Here is a 19,748-nt window from a genome sequence, read left to right on the forward strand (position 1 = left end):
CTCCAAGAAACAGCTGGGCAAAATTGTCAAAAAAAGCCATCTCAGGGCTCTGGAAATTGACTGAAGGCAAACAATATAGTGAGAAGTCATTATTTTTTAAAAATCTGTTGTAATTCAAGTAAGAATAGAGGAAATCTGTGGTGTTTTCATTACAGGTTGCTCCAATCCTGCCACCAGCTTGGTTCTTGAAGTATTTTTTCTAGGGTAAGGCTAACCATGAATACCAGTAACTTTTCTGCAGAAAGGGGCTGAATTGATTGAGAGCAGAGGATGGAAACCCATGCCCAGCTACAAATGGGAAAAATTTGCAGGTCTCCAAGTCTAAGGCTTTAGTCCCAGCTGGGTCAAGGAGCAGTCTGGAATATAACCCAAAAATTTAAAGAGAGATTCTGGAAAAGAGAACATCATAGTGAGGGTTAGTAAGGTCTTCACACATCCCTGGCTGACTGGGTGGCTATGCAAGAACACAGAGGAGATGCAGGAGTCAAGTGGAAGGGAAAAATAGGGGAGACTTGAAACTGCCTCAACTTTAATGTATTTCCCAAGCCACACTCAGAGCCACTGGTAGAGGTGGAAGCCTTACATTTGAAATGTTTGCATTCAACCTTTAACTGATGAATGGATGGCTAAGCTATGCAGACTCAGGGTTGAATCTCAAAAGGGCAGGCTTAAGAATAAAAATAAGAGTTAAAAAACAACAACAACAAAAATGAGGAAAGATATCAGTGGCCAAATACCACAGAAGAGAAAGGTTCTCCAGATTTAGTCCAAGAAACACACCAAAATACAAAAACAAAACAAAAGAAAAAATAGAAATAATAAAAAGTAAAACCCAGTGATAATCATAACCACCCAGGAAAAAATCAGAATACAAAGTTGCGACAATGTATTATTAAAAGTGTCAAGTTTCTAGTTTTCAACAACAAAACTGTAAGACATAAGACAAGAAAAGAAACCAGAAAGTATGGCCCATACTCAGGTTAAAAAAAGCAGTCATAGAAACCATCTCTGAGTGGGTACAGATGTTGGATTTTGCAGAGAAAGACTTCAAAGCAGCACATAAATATGTTCATAGAAGTAAAGGAAACCAGGCTTAAATAGTAAAAGGAAAATATGATGAAAATGAGTCAAAGAGAATCTCAATAAAGGGATACAAACCATAAAAAGCGACTGAATGGAAATCATGAAATTGAAAAGTAAAATCTGAATTGAAAATTCACAAGAGGTGTTCAACAGCAGATTTTCCATGACAGAAAACAGAATCAACACCCTTGAAAGATCAATTATCCAACTGAAGAACAGAGAGAAAAAGATGTTAAGGAAAAGTGAACAGAATCCAAGAAACTCAATGAACTCTAAGTAAAAAAATACAAAAAAGGTTCATACCAAGACATATAAATCAAACTGTTGAATGATGAAGATAAAATCCGAAAAGCAGCAAGAAAAAAAGACAAAAAACTCAGCTTCAACAGGAGAGTATTATTAACTAGATTACTCACTTCTCATATGAAACAATGGAGGCCAGAAGGCAACACAGTAACATATTCAAAGTGAAAAACAACAACTCTCAAACAAGAATTCTATATCCAACAAAACTATCTCTCAAAAGTGAAGGCATAAAAAGGAGGAAGCGGAATGAAACAAAATAGTTTCAATGCTGAGAGATTTAAAATGGAGTCAAGAGGTCGCTCTGGTGGGCATTTTTATGGACTATATAGATATCCCTTTCTAGGTTTTAGTGAATTGGAATAGCTAGAAATAAATACCTGAAACTATCAAACCCCAACCCAATGACCTTGACTCTTAAAGATGATTGTATAACTATGTAGCTTACAGTGTGATGGTGAGAACTTTGTGGATCACACTCCCTTTACCCAGTGTATGGATCAATGAGGAGAAAAATGGGGACTGGGACTAAATGAAGTTTGGGGTGGATGGCGGGGGATAATTTGGGTGTTCTTTTATACTTTTGTTTTTTATTCTAAGTTTTATTCTTTCTGGTGTAAAGAAAAGGTCCAAAAATGGATTGTAGTGATGAGGGCACAACTATATGATGGTACTCTGAACAGTTGATTGTACACCATGGATGATTGTATGGTATGTGAATAAATCTCAATAAAACTTATTTTAAAAAATAAATAATAGAATTATTTGTAAAAAAAAAAAAAAAAAAAAGTGAGGGCATAATAAAGGCATTCGCAGATAAAGACTGAGAGAATTCATTCCTAGTAGGCCTGGCTTACAAGGAACAACTATTAAAGGAAATCTTCTGATTTCTGATTGAAAGTAAAATACACCAGACGGTCACTTCTTGAATGCACAAAAAAGAAATAAAGAACATTGGAAAAAGTAAATATATTGTTAAATTTATAACATATGTATATGTTGCAAAGCCAGCAACATGATAGCTCCCTGACCCTTCTTCAAAACCTTTATTGCTGACTAAAGCCAGGAAAATTTGTTCTCTTTTCCTCTCATAACTTTTTAAAAAGATTTGATTGTATAAATCAATAATTGTAACACTACTGTTGGTTTTATAACAAATATATGAAATATAAATGACAATAAAAGCACAAAAAGGGGAGAGAAAATGGAGCTATATTTTAGCATAGTTTCTATATTTCACTAGAATAAATTTAGTATTAATTTGAATTACAGTGGATAAATCTAGGTACATATTGTACTCCCAGAGCAACTATTAAGAACTAAAAAATATATTATTGAAATTCAGCAGAGGAATTCAAAGTTACCCTAAACTTATTTAACACAAAAGAAGGCAGTAAGAAGGAACAGAAAACAACTACAACAAAACCAAAAGACATGTAGAAAACCCAAAGCAAAATTCACATTTGATGTGAATGGACTAAACAATCAAAAGGTAGAGATTGTCTGACTGGATTAAAAAACAAGATCCAACTATACGCTTTCTAATACAGATGGAATTTAACTTTAAAGACAAAAATGAATTCTAAACGAAAGGATGGAAAAAATATACCATGCAAAGAGTAATAGTAATAAAGCTGGAGTGGCTATATTAATGCCACACAAAATAGACCTGGAGACAGGAAATATTGTTACTAGACAAAGAGAGCATTTCATAGTGATAAAATGGCCAATACTTCTAAAGATATAATGATTATAAATGTATACACACCTAACAATGAGGTCCCAAAATTCATGAAACAAAAACTGACAAAACTGAAAGGAGAAATGGGCATTTTGACAAAAATAATTTGATATTTCCTACCCAGCTCTCCATAATTATGGAAAAACTAGGCAAAAAGCCCAGCAATTATAGAAGACATAAGCAACACTATCAACCAACTTCATCCAATGAACATTTATAGAACACTCCACACAAAGAAGAATATGCATTATTTTTTAGTGCACATGGCACATTCCCCAGAAAACACCATATGTTAGGCCATATATCAAGTCTCAATAAATTTAAGGGGAAATTACATGAAGTAGCTTCTTCAAGCACAATGAAATAGATTATTAGGAATAAACAATAGGAAAAAAAACATGAGAATTCCCAGAATAGTTGGAAATTAGAAACCATATTTATAAATAACCCATGGGCAAAATAAGAAATCACAATGGAATTAGAAAATATTTGGAACCATGAAATGAAAACACAATATATATAATTTATAAGGCGGAGTTAAATCAGTATTTAGAGAGTTATAGTTTCACACATCTATACAATTAAAAAAAAAGTCAAACCAATAATCTAAAAACTTAGCTAAATAAGAGCAAATTAAACCCAAGGAAGCAGAGGGAAGATATCATAAATATCCAAGTGAAAAATCAATGAAATGGAAAACTGAAAATCAATAGAGAAAAATCAATTAAACCAGATGTCAGTTATTTGAAAAGACCAACAAAACTAGTAAACCTTCAGCTAGACTTACCAAGGAAAAAAGTAGAAAAGACTCAAATTACTAAAATCAGGGAAGAAGGAAGGGACATTAATATCAACATCACAAAAAGTAAAAAGATTCAAATGGAATATCATGAACCACTTTATGTGAACAAATAAGATAACTTAGATGAAAGAGACAAATTTCTGGAATAGCACAAATTACTAAAACTAAGTCAAAAAGAAAGGAAAATCTGAATGGTCTTAAAACAATAAATTAGAATAGTAATTGAAAATCATCCTATGGAGAAAAGCCCAGGCCCAATTGGCTTCACTGGTGGCTTCTAACCAATATTTAAGAAGAAATATTACCAAGACTATGCAAAATCTTTCAGTAAATAGAGGAGTGAACCCTTTGCAACTCTTTCTATAAGGCTTTAATACCAAAATCAGAAAAAGATATGACAAGGAAAGAAAACCGCAGACCAGTATCCCTCATGGACATAGATATAAAAATCATTAAAATATTAGGAAATCAAATTCAGCAACATTTAAAGAAGATTGTACACCACAACCAAGTGGCACTTATCCCCAAATGCAAGGATGGTGTAAGATCTTTAAATCAATCTAATGCTCCTTATCAATAAAATAAAGGACAAAAATGCCCCAACATGATCATCCAAATAGACAAAGAAGAAACATTTGGTAAAATTATACCATTTTTAATTTTAAAATGTTCAGCAAAGAAGTGAAAAAGAGGAATTTCCTCAACCTGATTAAAGCATCTACATAAAACCCACAGCTAACATCATCCTCAATCATGAAAGACCAAATGCTTCCCCCCTAAGATGAGGGATAAGGAATGATGTACACTCTCACCACGTCTATTTACCTTCACACTTGAGGTCCCAGCCGGGGAAATGAGGCACCAACAATGCGAAAGAAAACAGAACAAAACCAAAACCCCTCCTGGGATCTCTCTGGAGAGACTAAAATACAGTTTTCAAAATGTCATCTCCTGTCTTCTGAATTCTTTCTTTTCCCTCAGGATCAACTGTTCTCTGTGTGATTGGTGCTCTGTCTCACTCACACTTTTTGATTTTCTCCAAATGTTTGTTGTGTTCTCCCTTTTTTTTTTTCATATTAATAAGTGGGGCAAATTTAAGTGCTGCACTGCATTTGTACAATTCTGACTCCCCCACAGGTTTTAAGGTCTTAAAAGGGAGAGTGGACTTGAGGACCTTGGATAGCCCTAGCTGAGGGTTTGCAGAACTAAAGAAGTGGCCTGAAACTTCCCCAGTTCTTGATTCCCTTGTCTTTCTTCTGGACCCTGGCATAGCATGGAAACAGAAGTTTACTGTAATGTACAGATTTTTTTTTTCTACTGTAGGAAGAAAATCATCATAATTAGGAGACAAGTGTCTGAACTGAGCAGGTCTGTCTCAAATCCAAGGGTTGCCAGCAAAGCTGGTCTCCTCACTTGTAGGGTGGGGATACTAATATCACCTGTCCCTCAGTGTTGTTGTGGGATTTGATGACACAGTTGCACAAATGGCAGGTCCAGAGCAGATGGCAGACGCTCCATCAGTACGCATTTGCCTTCCACTTCCTTTCTCAGTGAAAAGTCTCAACCCCCAGAGGCACCGTTTCTCAGAGATGACTTTCCATGTGCTCTGGGATCACAAAGAAATGGACAATAATTTGCCTCTCAGCATCTGATAAGCATCTCCAACAGCAGGAGAGGTGTTACCCCTCGCCAGCCCTGAACTTCAACCCCTCTGTTTCACAGCTATAAACTCATATTTTATATTTTGTAGAACTGCTTTATTATTGCTCCCAAAGTCTATTTGAGTTTATTTGTGCAAGAAGGAGAAGTGGTTTCCTGCTGCTGTGTGCCTGTAAGCTGCGGTCTGTAGCTACAGGCTGGGAATCGGATGAAGCGATGGTCAGAAACCAGGGAGGAGGCTCTGGGGCTGTGGGACAGGACACTGGACCCAATTACCAGGCACACAGAGTGTCCTGAGGCCACCCCAGGTGGGATGCCTGTCTGGCCATACTGAGTACGGAGACATTAAATCCCTAAATAACACCTCCGTATCTATGCAAGCCCCTCAGTGGCTCCTTTCCATCTGCCCGATCTGACATTGAGCCACACACCACAAACTCTTCTCTGTGACCAGCTGCACATCCTAAACACCTGCTTAATAGCTGAGGGCCTCCCATCAATATTCTCGAAGTTAGCCACAGAGCACATTCGTGCTAATATACAGCTGCAAATGCAAATCAAAAACTCCACATGCTCTTGTAAAAATGTATGTCAGGTGAGCAAACCGCTCCAGATCTGGGGAGCCTCCCTTATAAATGCCAGGGATAATCCTCTCCAGGTAGAGTGAAAGGAAACAGATCTCAAGTCAGGCAGCCCAGTAAACAGGCACTCCTGAGGAATGGTTAGTAATGGCCCCAAGGCAACGGTTTTCGGAAAACTGCAATTTTCAGGAAAAGGTATTGACTTGCTATAGGACAAGTGAAGCTAGAGAATTACCAAAGAAGTTAAAATCACTGTTGCTGTTGGGTTTTTACTCAAATGGAATTTTTCTCTCTGAACACAGCTCCAGATCAATACTTATTGTGATTTTTGTGTTCGTTGGAATACAAACATGATTGTTGTCACTCGGCTCATCCGATGATCTTAAAAAAGTTGTCAGACAGAGAGTCCAAACTCTTTTGCTCTGGGGTTGATTGTTGCAGTACCAGCACCCATCTGTCAGCCCTTTACTATATTGTGACCCAAACTAGCCCTCTTCCACCTTGGGATGGCCATGTGACTTGCTGGTCCAATAAGACAACAACAAGGTGACACGGAGACTTGACAAGCACTTGTGCATTGGGACTTGCTCTTGAGATCCCAGCCACGGCTGCTAATTGATGAAGCTGGATGACCCACTCACTTCTGTTACCCCAGCTGACGACCACCCAGCCAATGGGCAGCTAACCACAGACACATGAGGGAACCCAGCAGAGCCCAACTCAGAGTGCTGAACCTCAGAATCGTGAGCTAAACAAAATGCTGTTGTCTAAAGCCACTAAGTGATTTGCTATGCAGCAAATGCTAACTTATGCATATTCCTTCATTATTGGATGGAATGGAAAAAAGAGTGTACCCCTAAAAAAATAACAGCATGTATGATACCACTTCTAATCGGGTATTATGCTTTCTCTACTTGCAGAAAAGTGCAATAAAGAGCACCAGGGCTATATGGTAAGAATGTTTACCTAAAAACATTTTTGCTTTCACAGAACTCCTAATGGACCAAAGTAACCTCTTTGGGTGCCCCCCTAAAATCCTCCACCAGTGTACTGTACAACACTATAGAAAAAACAGAAGGCACAGCTGTGTCTGGATTTCTTCTGAGAGCATGTTGGAGGAGCCATTTCATGGTCTGAATGAGCACCTGGGTCTCCACCTAAAAGTCTCATTAAATGCCCAAGAAGTAGCCAGGTCTTAAATAACTTGGTGTTCCACTGATGTTACCAAGAAGTACCTTTCCTGGCCAAAAGTATAAATGTCAACATGCTTCATCATACCACAGTAATCACAGGTCACTATAAAAATATCAATACAGAATAGGTTTTAGCATTATTAACAAAGGTGTCAAATGCTGCATCGCTGAAAGAACTGAACCACCTCTTGCCCCCATCCCTACATCCCTGCCCCACTCAGCAGCCAGAGAAGCTTCTTGAAAGCAGATGGACTGTGCCCCTCCTGCCTGGGTCCATGGCCAGCACTGGGTGCTAGGCATCAAGGTGCAGCTGCGGTTTCCAGTTTTCCAGTCCCTACAACTAATGTTGTGCTTCGTGTTGTTTTGAGATTTAAATTTTGGAACATTTGTACCCTCAGTTGCCCTAAAACATCCAGGATATCTAGCAGCATGGCCTATGTGGTATGGAAGAGAAATCATTGTCGGAACTGAGCAGAGCTCTAGTGTCCAGGCCCCATCCCTCCCTATGGCTCCCTCTTAACTCTTTTATGTGTCCTTCCTGTCTCATAGGCATCTGACTTGCTGTCTCGTAGGTGTCTGACTTCCTGTCTCACAGACATCTGACTTCCTGTCTCACAGATGTCTGATTTCCTGTCACACAGGCATCTGACTTCCTGTCTCGCAGGTGTCTGACTTCCTGTCTCTCAGGCATCTGACTTCCTCTCTTGCCAGTATTTGACTCCTGCCTAAAACCCAATCTCCCTTGGAGGACTTGAAGCTCCTCAGTGCTGGGATCCCCCTTTCCTCTTTATCACATCTCCCACCACTCCTCACCATGACCAGACTTGGGCAATTCTAAACCAGTTATCACTCCCTGCAGATTTCTTATGTTTTATGCCTCTGTGCTTTTATCCATGCTTGATATCTCCTTGGACTGGAATTCTCCTGCCACTATCCCTATAAACCTTCTTCGCCTGTGTCATACTCATTCGTCTCGAAGTAGTGTGGGAGGCACATCCTTTGGAAATCCTTTTGACCCTGAGGTCATTAAAGAAATGATCCATGTAATAATTCAACTTGTCTTCCCTTTATGCTATCCCTTTCTTTGGATGCTCCCTGGAAAAACTGGGTATTTTATCCTGTGTTAAAGTGAAATTGCATTTTTATATACCTGCTTCCTAAATGTCACCTAGATCAGGTAACATTTATACTTTTGCTTTCAGCAAAATCCTCAAACCTGGAAAACATCAGACACTTAAAGGACACTTTTGAACTGAAGCCAAGCCAAGCACTCTCCCAACTATCTCAAAACCTTAGCATGAGCTCCCTTAACAGATTTCATCCAAGGTCCAGAAATAGAAAGATTTCATCCAAGGTCATCCAAGGTGACCAGAAAGTCAAGGTACTTTCTGACTGCCGTATCACAGTTCATGAACCTCTTCCACTTCAACAACATTTCTTGACTCCCTGTCCTTAGGTTTTCATGTGCTCCATTCATTGGGATTATTCCAACATTCCATTTCTGAATTACCCTCCTGACTGAAAGCATCTCTCTCCAGCTGCTTTTGCTTCACATTGGTCCTTTCCAGTTTCCTTGGTCCATCACTTCCTAATGATTTCACTTGTTTTCCACCCAGTCTGGTACCCCATGGACAGTCCTTTTGGGTGTAGGTCTAGTTCTACTCCAAATCTCCCTTTAGCTTTCTCCTACCTCCCCCATCTTGCAGGCAGGAAGCCCAGAGCCCCTGATGACAGCCTCCGCTGCTAAAGGATGGCCAAATGTTGCTGGAGAAATTTACAGAACCATGGGTCAGACCAAATCTTCACAGACTCACTGCTGCTTGGCAGTGTCTTCAACAATCTTTTGTAGAATGATCACTTCCTCCAAATGACTGCTTCCTTTTCTCTCCCATTTCTTCACACCACCAAATCTCCCCTGGCTGCATGAACTCCCTCTTATCCTTCTTCTTCAACTCAGAGCACTTGAATACATTTACCTTCTTCCCATCTTTTCTCCTTTCTCAGACAAATAGTGCTCTGACTTCTCATGAAAGTCCAGATCTTCAGCACACCTGCTCAGACCACATGATCTTCCTCCCCAGAAACGGTCCCCATCAGCCATCCCTGAACCTGATTCCTTGACAGTTCCCCTCCACTGATCAAAATATTCTCACCTAACTTAGCCAAAAAGAAATGCACATCCTTTCCCCTGATCACACTTCCTCTTCAAGTTGCCACCTGCTCCACAGCTTCCTTCCCCACCAAATTTCATGAGCATCTGTACCTTCTCTCATACACACTCGTGTCATTGAAGAGCATCCTCTACCCTCACTAGGGTGAAGTTACTTTCTCAAACGTGCAGTTGACTGCCCAGTTGATTGATGCCACAGCCTTTCTTCAGACCCATACATCTTCTGTCTGGATAGCACCATCATTTCAACCTCCCACCAATGCCATTTTTAAAAAAATTCAGTTTTACTGAGATGTATTCACATACCATACAAAGGTATACATCCATGGTGTACAATCAGCTGTTCAAAGAACCATCATATAGCTGTGCATTCATCACCCCAATCAATTTTTGAACATTTTTACACCAAAAAGAATAAAGATAAGAATAAAAAATAAAAGTAAAAACACCTAAATCATTCCATCTCCCCATCCCACCCTGTTTTTAATTTAGTTTTTGTCCCAATTTTTCTACTCATCCCTCCATACACTGGATAAAGGGAGTGTGAGCTGCAAGGTTATCACAATGACACCATCACACCACGATTATACAATCATCTTCAAGAATCAAGGCTACTGGGTTGCAGTTCAACAGTTCCACTGATGCTGTTTTGAAGGAGAAACAATGTGCTACATCAATTGGTGATGATCTTGCCCATCTTATACTGTGCTTACAAGGAGCATGTCCTAAGCATACAGTTCAAACACTCTTACCTGTCCTCCAGTCCACTTAAGAAATGATTCATGCAATAATTTACCTTGCCCTTCCTTTATGCTATCAATTTTTACTGTTTCTTTCAGGAGATTTTAGCTCTACCAGTAGTTCCTTAGCAGAAACTGGAATGCCACATTAAGGAAACCACATGGGACAGCAGAATCACTTCCCAAATTGTCCCCACACATACTCGTGCAGCCTTGGGATGCTGTAGAATCACATGCCCATCAATGTGCTCACTTTTGCCAATAACCTCTCCTTCCCCTCCACCTAGCCCACCAGTGGTGGCAGCCATCAAGCCCTAAGGACCTTGCCTTGGGTCTCTTCTGATCAGAATCACTGCAGAAGCCCTGTCCCCCCAGGTCTTTCTCCACTCCCTCCATCTCACAAATATTCAAGAGCTAAGAGGCACCAAGAAAACCTGCTGTTTTCTCCGTAAAAACCAGTTTTATCCCCTAAATTTTCCCCAGACTCATGAACCCCCACCACCCTGTGCCCAGAAGGCCTGTGAAAGCTGGGAGCTGACAAACACATCCTCTGACCTCCAGCTCCTGGAACTCCTCCTCTTCCTCCACGTCGTAGGAGAGGGTGTGGATTTTGATGTCGTCAGCCGAGAGGTCGATGAACTTCCCATCGGGGTACTCCAGGCTATCTTTGGTGGGTGACCGGTCCTCAATGAAGGTGGTCTCACAGCAGTCGGCGGCCATGCCCTCTGCCCAGGAGCGCAGCACGCCCTCCGAGTAGAGGATGATGTTGGGACGGTAGTGGGACTCCACCGACTGCTGAAGGGCGTTGGGGTCCAGCAGCTGCTGCACCGGCTCGCTCCTGCTGCTGTCAAGGCCAGCAGGAGCAGCACTGGCCAACACCCTGCAGCTCTGGTACTGGGGTACGGGGTACACAGACACCAGGCCATCTCTGCTCTCAGCCATTAAGTTTCTGGTGTTGATTAAGCCATTCCTCTTCCCGACATCACTGATTTTGCCGTGCACCAACACACTCTTCTGTTCAATAACGCCCTCCATCGTTCTCTCTGTCCCTGACCGGTATCAGGCTGGTGGGCTGGCCTCACAGGTCACATTTCCCTCAGGGGACCCATTTCTCCTGGAGGAGGAAGAAAGAGAGATGAGACAAAAAGAATCCCACCTGGAAAAGAGCTGATCACCCAGACCCTTGTCGTTTCAGATTGTTTTAGTCAACCAAGATGCAGAACAGCTAGGAGCTTCAGATAATATTCAGTCTTATCTACTCCATGAATTTTAATAAAGGATTGATCAGGACAACCAGCCAGAAGGAAGCCAGGCATTGATTATCCAATCTCCATAAAGTCTCTGCTTCCAAATTAAGGAGGCTCTGTAGGAATTGGAACCACTGCAACTCTAGAGCAACCTATGGTTGCCAGTAGACATCCCGAAACCCACTGGATAAACCCAATCACATCAGCATCCACCAGTCCACAGGGAAATAAGTCTGTAAATCAGTCATCAGGAATGGTTGTTTCCAAATCTATAGCTATTTATTCAAGCAGGGGAACATACTCTGAAGGAACGATTTGAAATATCATCCCACACAGATGTAGAAAAGAAATGTCAAGAAGACCCACGTCATTAGTATTTTATACAGACAAAATTGCTCATTGCAGTAAATACTCATGTGTACCAGTAGTAGCAGATTCTAATGTACATATTAGAATTGACTCAAAACTTGCACATGCCTCCTGGGTGTCTAGTGTGGTCCTAGGTGTCTTACTAGAATTTCCTGCCTTCGTGCTGTTTAATTTAGTAAAACCTCTGCAAATATGGATACAATTAAGAAGTATTCCAAATTGTCCTCTCCCTGGATCATGCTCCTTTCTAGGATTGCAAATGTTAAAATAAAAAAAAAAGAGGGTCAAGGCAGAAAAAAATGAAATATATTTGGAGAGATAAAGATGAATTTTCACAGGCTTTCCCACCTTGCAAATTAATATCATACTTATGAAAATATCCAGTCCTGAGAACTTCCAATTGTATGGCTTTCAATCAGATTTCAGAATTTTCTGACAATATAACTGCTTTCTTTGGTGACAGCTACAGTAATCTAAAGTTTCAGACTGACTAAAGGAGGAGAGAGAGAGAGAGATGACACTGTTGTGACCAGTTGAAAAATCTGAGAGAATATTTTAACAGAAACGAGGAATGACTAGTTCAAACTATGTTTCTGCACTAAGATATGATATTCTTATGGATGTACACAGTATACAACTTTATGAGAGGTTAATAAAGAAAGATCACCACCACCTCCCCTATGGGGTTCTGAAGAAGTATTTATCTCTGAAGGCACTTTCACAATTTGAGCACTAAAATCATTAATTAAACTATCAGAACACAGATCTTTTGAGCACCTGCAACATGCAAAGAATAAGATGTGTTTGCAGATCATCTTTGTGTTCGATGATTTTCCAACCCAGTCGATTATATTTAATGAGAATTTTCTGGTCCAAGGACTCAGTGTTTCTTATTTCTCTTTCCACAGAGAATATGCTGGGTTGTCTCAAAACTGGGTCCCCTCATACAGTTTGTGTTGTGTTGAATGACCTCCCAAGACTAGAATAATCTTCTGGGAGCTAATTCAGTTTCTCAGACTTAGCTCCTTCTACCCAGATACATTTTAAGCATCTTACAGAAGATATCTGGTTGCATTTACTTAAATGCTATCCACCCCATTAAGTCTACATTCTTACCCAACCAGAAGCAACTTTTCCTTTTTCCTGTGTTTTCTCATGAACCTTGCTATAGTATAGCACCTGTTGCTTCCTTCTTGGCTGACTTAACAGATATGAAGGTCCACACTTCCTCCCTGCCTCCCATCCTCCATCCTCCATCCAGAGGAGCTCCTTGGGACCAATGACTCCATGTTCCCCTTTCCCCTTTCCAACACTGGCACATAGCAGGTGGCCCATGCATGTTTGCTGAAATAAGCATAGCCTCACATGTGATGTGATTACAAGAACCCCTGCTTAGGGTACAAACCCCACAAGTGAATCCAGTCTTGAGGCATCTTCAGACAAGCACAGCTCAGATTTCTAAGTTCTTCTCTCTAGTTTTCTACTCAAAGTGAGGCTGTGAAGCAGCAACATCAGTACCACCTGGGAGTTTGTTAGCAATGCCGAATCTGAGTACCACTTGGGGTCTACTGAATCAGGACCTGCATTTTAGTCTGCATAAGAAATTCAAGGGGCACTGTTCTGTAGTGTATAGAACAATAGTATACCATATATACTATGTACTAATATATATAATGAATAGTGATTTTATAATTATTATCTTTTCAAAATGAAAGTATTCAAATTAATATATCAACTTACCTTTTTAAAATACTTAATTTTTTTATCTTCATTTTATTGAGATATATTCACATACCACGCAGTCATACAAAACAAATCGTACTTTCGATTGTTTACAGTACCATTACATAGTTGTACATTCATCACCTAAATCAATCCCTGACACCTTCATTAGCACACACACAAAAATAACAAGAATAATAATTAGAGTGAAAAAGAGCAATTGAAGTAAAAAAGAACACTGGGTACCTTTGTCTGTTTGTTTCCTTCCCCTATTTTTCTACTCATCCATCCCTAAACTAGACAAAGTGGAGTGTGGTCCTTATGGCTTTCCCAATCCCATTGTCACCCCTCATAAGCTACATTTTTATACATCTGTCTTCGAGATTCATGGGTTCTGGGTTGTAGTTTGATAGTTTCAGGTATCCACCACCAGCCACCCCAATTCTTTAGAACCTAAAAAGGGTTGTCTAAAGTGTGCGTAAGAGTGCCCACCAGAGTGACCTCTCGGCTCCTTTTGGAATCTCTCTGCCACTGAAGCTTTAAAATACTTAATTTTTAAAGCAGTTTTAGGTTTACAGAGCAATTGTGCAGAAAGTACAGAGTGACCATATACATCCCCCCAACCACAAAGTTTCCTCTACTATTAGCATCTGGCATTAGTGTGCTGCATTTGCTACAATACTGATGAACTAATATTGATACATTACTATTAACTAATGTTCAGAGCTTACATTAAGGTTCACTCTTTGTGTCGGAGAGTTCTATGGGTTCTGAAAAATACACAATGTCATATATCCATCATTATAGTCATACGCAGAATTAATTTCACTGCCCTAAAAATGCCCTGTGCTCTGCCATTACACCCCATCTCCCCACTGGACCCCCCACAACTATTGATCCTTTTATCGTCTCTATACATTGGCTTTTCCAGACTGTCATAAAGCTGGAATCATGCATATGTAGCCTTTGCACATTGGCTTCTTTCACTTAGCAATCTGCATTTAAGGCTCCTCGTGTCTTTCTGTGGCTTGACGGCTCATTTCTTTTTATCACTGAACAATATTCCATTGTATGGATGCACCACAATTTGTTTATCCATTCTCCTATCAAAGGACATCTTGGTTGCTTCCAAAATCAGGCAATTATAAATAAAGTTGCTATAAACACCCACGTGCAGGGTTGTGTGTACATAAGTTTCAACTTATTTGGGTAAATGATAAGCCCATATTCAACTTTATAAGAAACTGCTGAACTGTGTTCCAAAGAGGTTGTGCTATTTTGCATTCCCACAGTCGGTGAATGAACGTTCCTGTTGTTACACATTCTCACCAGCATTTGGTGGTGTCAGTGTTTTGGATTTTAACCAACCTACTAGGTGTGTAGTGGTATCTCATTCCAATTGGTAATTTCCTGTCGAAATATAATGTTAAACTCTTTTCATAAGGTTATTTCTCATTTGAATATCTTTTTTGATGAAGTGTCTGTTCAAATCTTTTGCCCATTTTTAATTGTGTTTTCTTATTGTTGAGTTTTAAGTGCTCTTTATATATTTTAGATACAAGTCCCTTACCAGGTTTGTATTTTGTAAATATTTTCTCCCATTCTGTGGCTTATCTTTTCATCCTCTTAACAGTACCTTTCACAGAGCAGAATTTTTCATTTTAATGAAATTCAAGTTATCATTTTTTTTTCTTTCAGGCATTGTGCTTTTTGTGTTGTATTTAGGAAGTCATTACTAAACCCAAGATCACCTGGATTTTCTCTTATGTTATCTTTGAGAAGTTTTATAGCTTGAAGTTTTACATTCAGGTCTATGGTCCATTTGCTTTAATTTTGGGATAAGGTTTATATCTACGTCTAGTTGCTCCAGCATCATTTGTTGAAAAGACTACATTTTTCCATTGAGTTACCTTTGCTCCTTTGTCACAGATCAGCTGACTATATTTGTGTACATAATCTCTGGGCTCTCTGTTCTGTTCTGCCCACTTCTACCTGCTCACAGCCTTTCCCCAAGCCTGAGTTTATCTGCTCAGGGACAAAGCTGAGAGAGAATGCCGCACTGGTGCTGCTGCCTAGGATTATCTGCCTGTGCATTCCGGAATCATACCTCAAAGACTGTGCTGTTCTTTGGAAAACCTTTAAGACAATCACTTTTGTTTTGTATTTTTCTCTCAGCCCATGATATCTTGAACCAGTAGCTGCAAAGAAGAGAATCTCTCACTTGTCCCTTTGTTTCTGCTTCAACAACAGTCTCAGACAGGTCTAGAAAGCTGCCTTCTGTTGAAAAAACTCTTTTTTCAGGCTGCAACAACACTGAGCCCCTGACTTTATCCTCTTGGTGAGAGCTTGGATTCTGGTGGAAGGAGGTGAATGAAATGCATCACAGGCCAATCATGCTACACCTTCTTCTTTATTGATGGTGACAACTGGGAGAGGAGCCAGGATGAACTGGGGCCTCCATGTCCCCAGCATGCAAGTTCCAGTAGCTCCTTACTTCCTTTCTGTACCACTGTTCTTGGTGAGTTAGTGACATGTATACCTGCCCACAGTTTGGGTGACTATCAGGCAGACAACAAACTGATAGCAACTGTGAAAATAAAAAAAGACAAGAAGCAGGTATGTGTCATCTTGGATACAAATTTTATACTATATAGAATCATGTTTTCCTTTACTTTGAGACTGTCAAGATATGAAGAGTGAGGAGGTCTGGGATTTTGCCCCAGTTTTGCTACTAAATGTTTGTGTGATCTTGGTCAAGTTGCTTATGAAACTGTAATTATTAATAAACCAGTTGATCAAGAAAAACTTCAGGGACCCTCTTAGCTCTATGATTTGTACTTCTTTGCCAAAGACTCCAGGGTTTTATGAAATTATGTGTGTATTTGCCAAAAAGTGGTGAAAAATCTTGTATTGAACAGAGACAGATGGGTTTCAGTTCAACAAAAAGTATGTTTATGAGTCACTCATTACTGCAAGGCACTATGTTACTTGTTTTCTGGAGGTAGAAAGATGAGTAAAATGCAGTTCCGAACACTAAAAGTTGAATTGCTTAAAAAGGAAAAAAAAACACTGTAATATCAGGCAAAAAACATGCCAAAAAGTCATGCTGACATGAAATGGAAATCTAATATTCCACAATGAGCTAAAAGAATTGGGAAAATGATAGAAATTATGAGAAAATAGCATAAATCAGAATTAGAAAAAATCAGAAGCTATGTATTTTGAAAAAAAGAAAAGAGATGTAAACAGAACTCAGGAAAGAATTAGAAATAAAGAACAAGTAATTTCAGAACTCAAGACCAAACAAGAAGGGATGGGACACACAAACAATAAACAATTGGATCATAATTTAAAGGAAATAGAACATGAAAGTAGAAAAAAAATTTAATTAAGTGGCTTCAATTTTTATGAAATTCTAGAACAGACAAGAGTATTGTATGATGAAAAAAATCAAAACATTGTTTGCTTCAGGGTTGATAAGGGTATTTACTGGGATAGGGTAAGAGGGAACTCTCTGGGGTGATGAAAACATTCTACATCTTGGGAGACATGGCAGTTATATAGGTGTATGTGTTTGTCAGAACTAACCAAACAGCAACAGTACATGTGCATTTCATTATGTGCATTTAAAGGAGTAAACATATTTTGAAAGAAAGCAATCAATGCAGAATAAGGCAAAGAAGGTCCATGGTACATATAAAAGGAGACCCTGAAGAGGGAAACTGAAGCAATGGAAAAGAGCAAATACTAAAACTATGATCTAAGAAAACTTTGCTGAAATTAATGTTAAAAGAGTACAATAAGTACCTGGAAAAACTGACCCAGAATGACCAACCCCAGTATAAATTCTGGTAAAACTTCAAACGCTAAAGAAAAGCAAACAAACGTCTTTGGGCATCCAGGAAAATAGACCAAGTCACTAAAAAGGATTAGAAAATCAGACTGGCATCAGACTTGTCACCAGCAATGCTTTAGGCCAGAAGCCAATGGAGTGAAGTACTGAAGATACTCAAGGAAATAAAATATAAGTCAAGGATTTTATACCTACTCAAACTGACCTCCAAGTATAAAGACTATCAGAAAGCTGACATAAAAGAACTGGAAGAATATTGTTCCCATAGGCTCTTCCCATAGAATCTAAATGAATAAGAGCTAAAATCAGAATGCATGGAGAGACATTGCATAAGGCCTGGTGGACATCAATGGCTATTCACATTTCAAAAATAAAGACAAATGACCTGATGCAGGAGTCCCTTATTTTATTGTGCTTTGCTTTATTGCACAATTTTTGCAAATTGAAGGCTTGTGGCAACCATGTGTTGAGCAAGTCTTTCAGTGCCATATTGCTAACACCATGTGCTCACTTCATGTCTCTGTCACATTTTAATTAAGGTATGTACATTGGATTTTTTTAGACATAATGCTATTGTACACTTAATAAACTACAGTATAGTGTAAACATAATTTTCACATGCAAATGCAAGGCCCAGCCTGTTGACCGTGCCCCATCTCAACCTCACCTTCTATCCTGGCAACCCCATGCACTGACTCAGGATGTCTAACTTCTCACTTTAACCAGGGACAAAATGTTTGTGTTGAATTGGCCTTTCTCCATGCTGATACCAGCCAGGGTCTGTTGCAGCCTCCTTCCTCTGCTCTTTCCCTATCTCTGCCCTGCTTCAAAAAGTGGTTTTTGAGGCAGATCCCATTCAGACAGCTCCTCCTCTGAGAGGCTCCCTGGTCCCAAAGCAGAGTTACTTTGGGCTCTCTCTGTATGCAGTCTGTGCCTTTATTACACCACCTGCCAGTCCCCCCATCAGCATGGTCACTTTCTCAACCAGACTGCAAGCCCCTCAGGCTTAGAGACTCAGGACAGTCTGAGCACAGCCTGCCACCTTTTCCTGGAACCTGCAAATAAACCCCATGCTCAGGACCAGATGCACTGGTCTGGTGCAGAGGATAAACATGGGCAGACCCTCCGGAATGCCTCGAGGTAAAATACATCCCTTAGCAGACAGTGGTCTGGACTTTTGCATTTCCCTCCCGTTTGGTCCCGAGCACATGGAAACATTCACTGAAGTTAGTCTGGCTAAAGTATGTCCATTTTATGGCACCCCGCTCACCTCCACTGCTCTATCTGTTCCTGGTGGGAAAGGAGAGGAGTCCTTGCACTATGGCACAAGAGGGGCATGCAGAGATCAGCTCTGTAATTTGGATATGGAGACCTGATGTCCACTAGTTGGAACTAGCTGACCATGTTCCGTGTCTTCTCTGTGTGAGTAAATGTTGTCCTATCAGTGCCTGTGTGAGTCGTGTCTTTCTTGGCAACCATGACACCTGCAAAGCATGGAGTGGGTTGAGTTCCTGGTAGCAGCCATTGGTGTGCTCTTGCTACCCTCCCCGCAGTGAGACCCCTCCCCTGGAGATGCTAGTGGGTGGCTCTCTCTTCTGACCCACAGCTTGGTGCAATGAGCAGTGTCAGCAGCAGAGATCATCTCAGTAACATGTGCAGTTCTGATGACTGGTAATGTGTCATTCGGTGGTTCCACGAGTGCTTGACGGATAAATAAGCATTTTGTCAATCCAGACCAGTCCAGTTCTTCACATTCAAGAACTTTACTGATAGAAACAAAAATATATTCTTCATCAATGAAAAAAAAAACCTATTTAACTACTAACTTGGAAAGATTCATGATTTAAAAGCCCACATCTCAGAATAAGTTATTGAATGCTCGTAGCTTTTATTGATTTATAAATAACCTTTTCACTTAGCAAGAAGCTATTTCAGTCAGAAATTCTGTACTGTTTAGGAGGAAGCATATTTCTATACTTGCAGGGTAGGGATGAGGATTGGATTTTCATCAAGCTACTTTCTGGCACCAAGAACTGCCTGCCATTCTGTTCTCATCTGGTAGGTGTTTGCACATAAACCAGAAGTAAACATCGGCATGTTTCCCATGATCTTGCTTACAAAAATGTAATGATTCTCAGCTCACCCCTGTTTTAATTAAAGATAATATGCTGTTATCTCTTTCCACGAAAAAGCACCATTTTCCTAGGCATTCTGGATGTTGGAGGATTTCTAACCTTGAGCCAGCAAACACCTCCCAAGTGACAAGCATCTCCCAGTGCAAGTGA

At 40.0% G+C, this 19,748-nt stretch overlaps 1 protein-coding gene across 2 annotated transcripts in view; it reads right to left on the reverse strand.

The window, feature by feature from the left end:
- Positions 1-19,748, reverse strand: part of SYNDIG1 (synapse differentiation inducing 1) — a 177,645-nt gene that overhangs the window by 98,567 nt on the left and 59,330 nt on the right. For both annotated transcript variants that reach the window (XM_037811622.1, XM_037811623.1), the window contains exon 2: positions 10,828-11,386. In XM_037811622.1, the coding sequence (XP_037667550.1) occupies positions 10,828-11,307 (480 nt within the window). In that variant the 5' untranslated portion in view covers positions 11,308-11,386. The remainder of the gene's footprint in view (positions 1-10,827; positions 11,387-19,748) is intronic.

This window comes from Choloepus didactylus, chromosome 19 (genome assembly GCF_015220235.1).
Source record: "Choloepus didactylus isolate mChoDid1 chromosome 19, mChoDid1.pri, whole genome shotgun sequence".
In the NCBI taxonomy this organism is placed as follows: domain Eukaryota; kingdom Metazoa; phylum Chordata; class Mammalia; order Pilosa; family Megalonychidae; genus Choloepus; species Choloepus didactylus.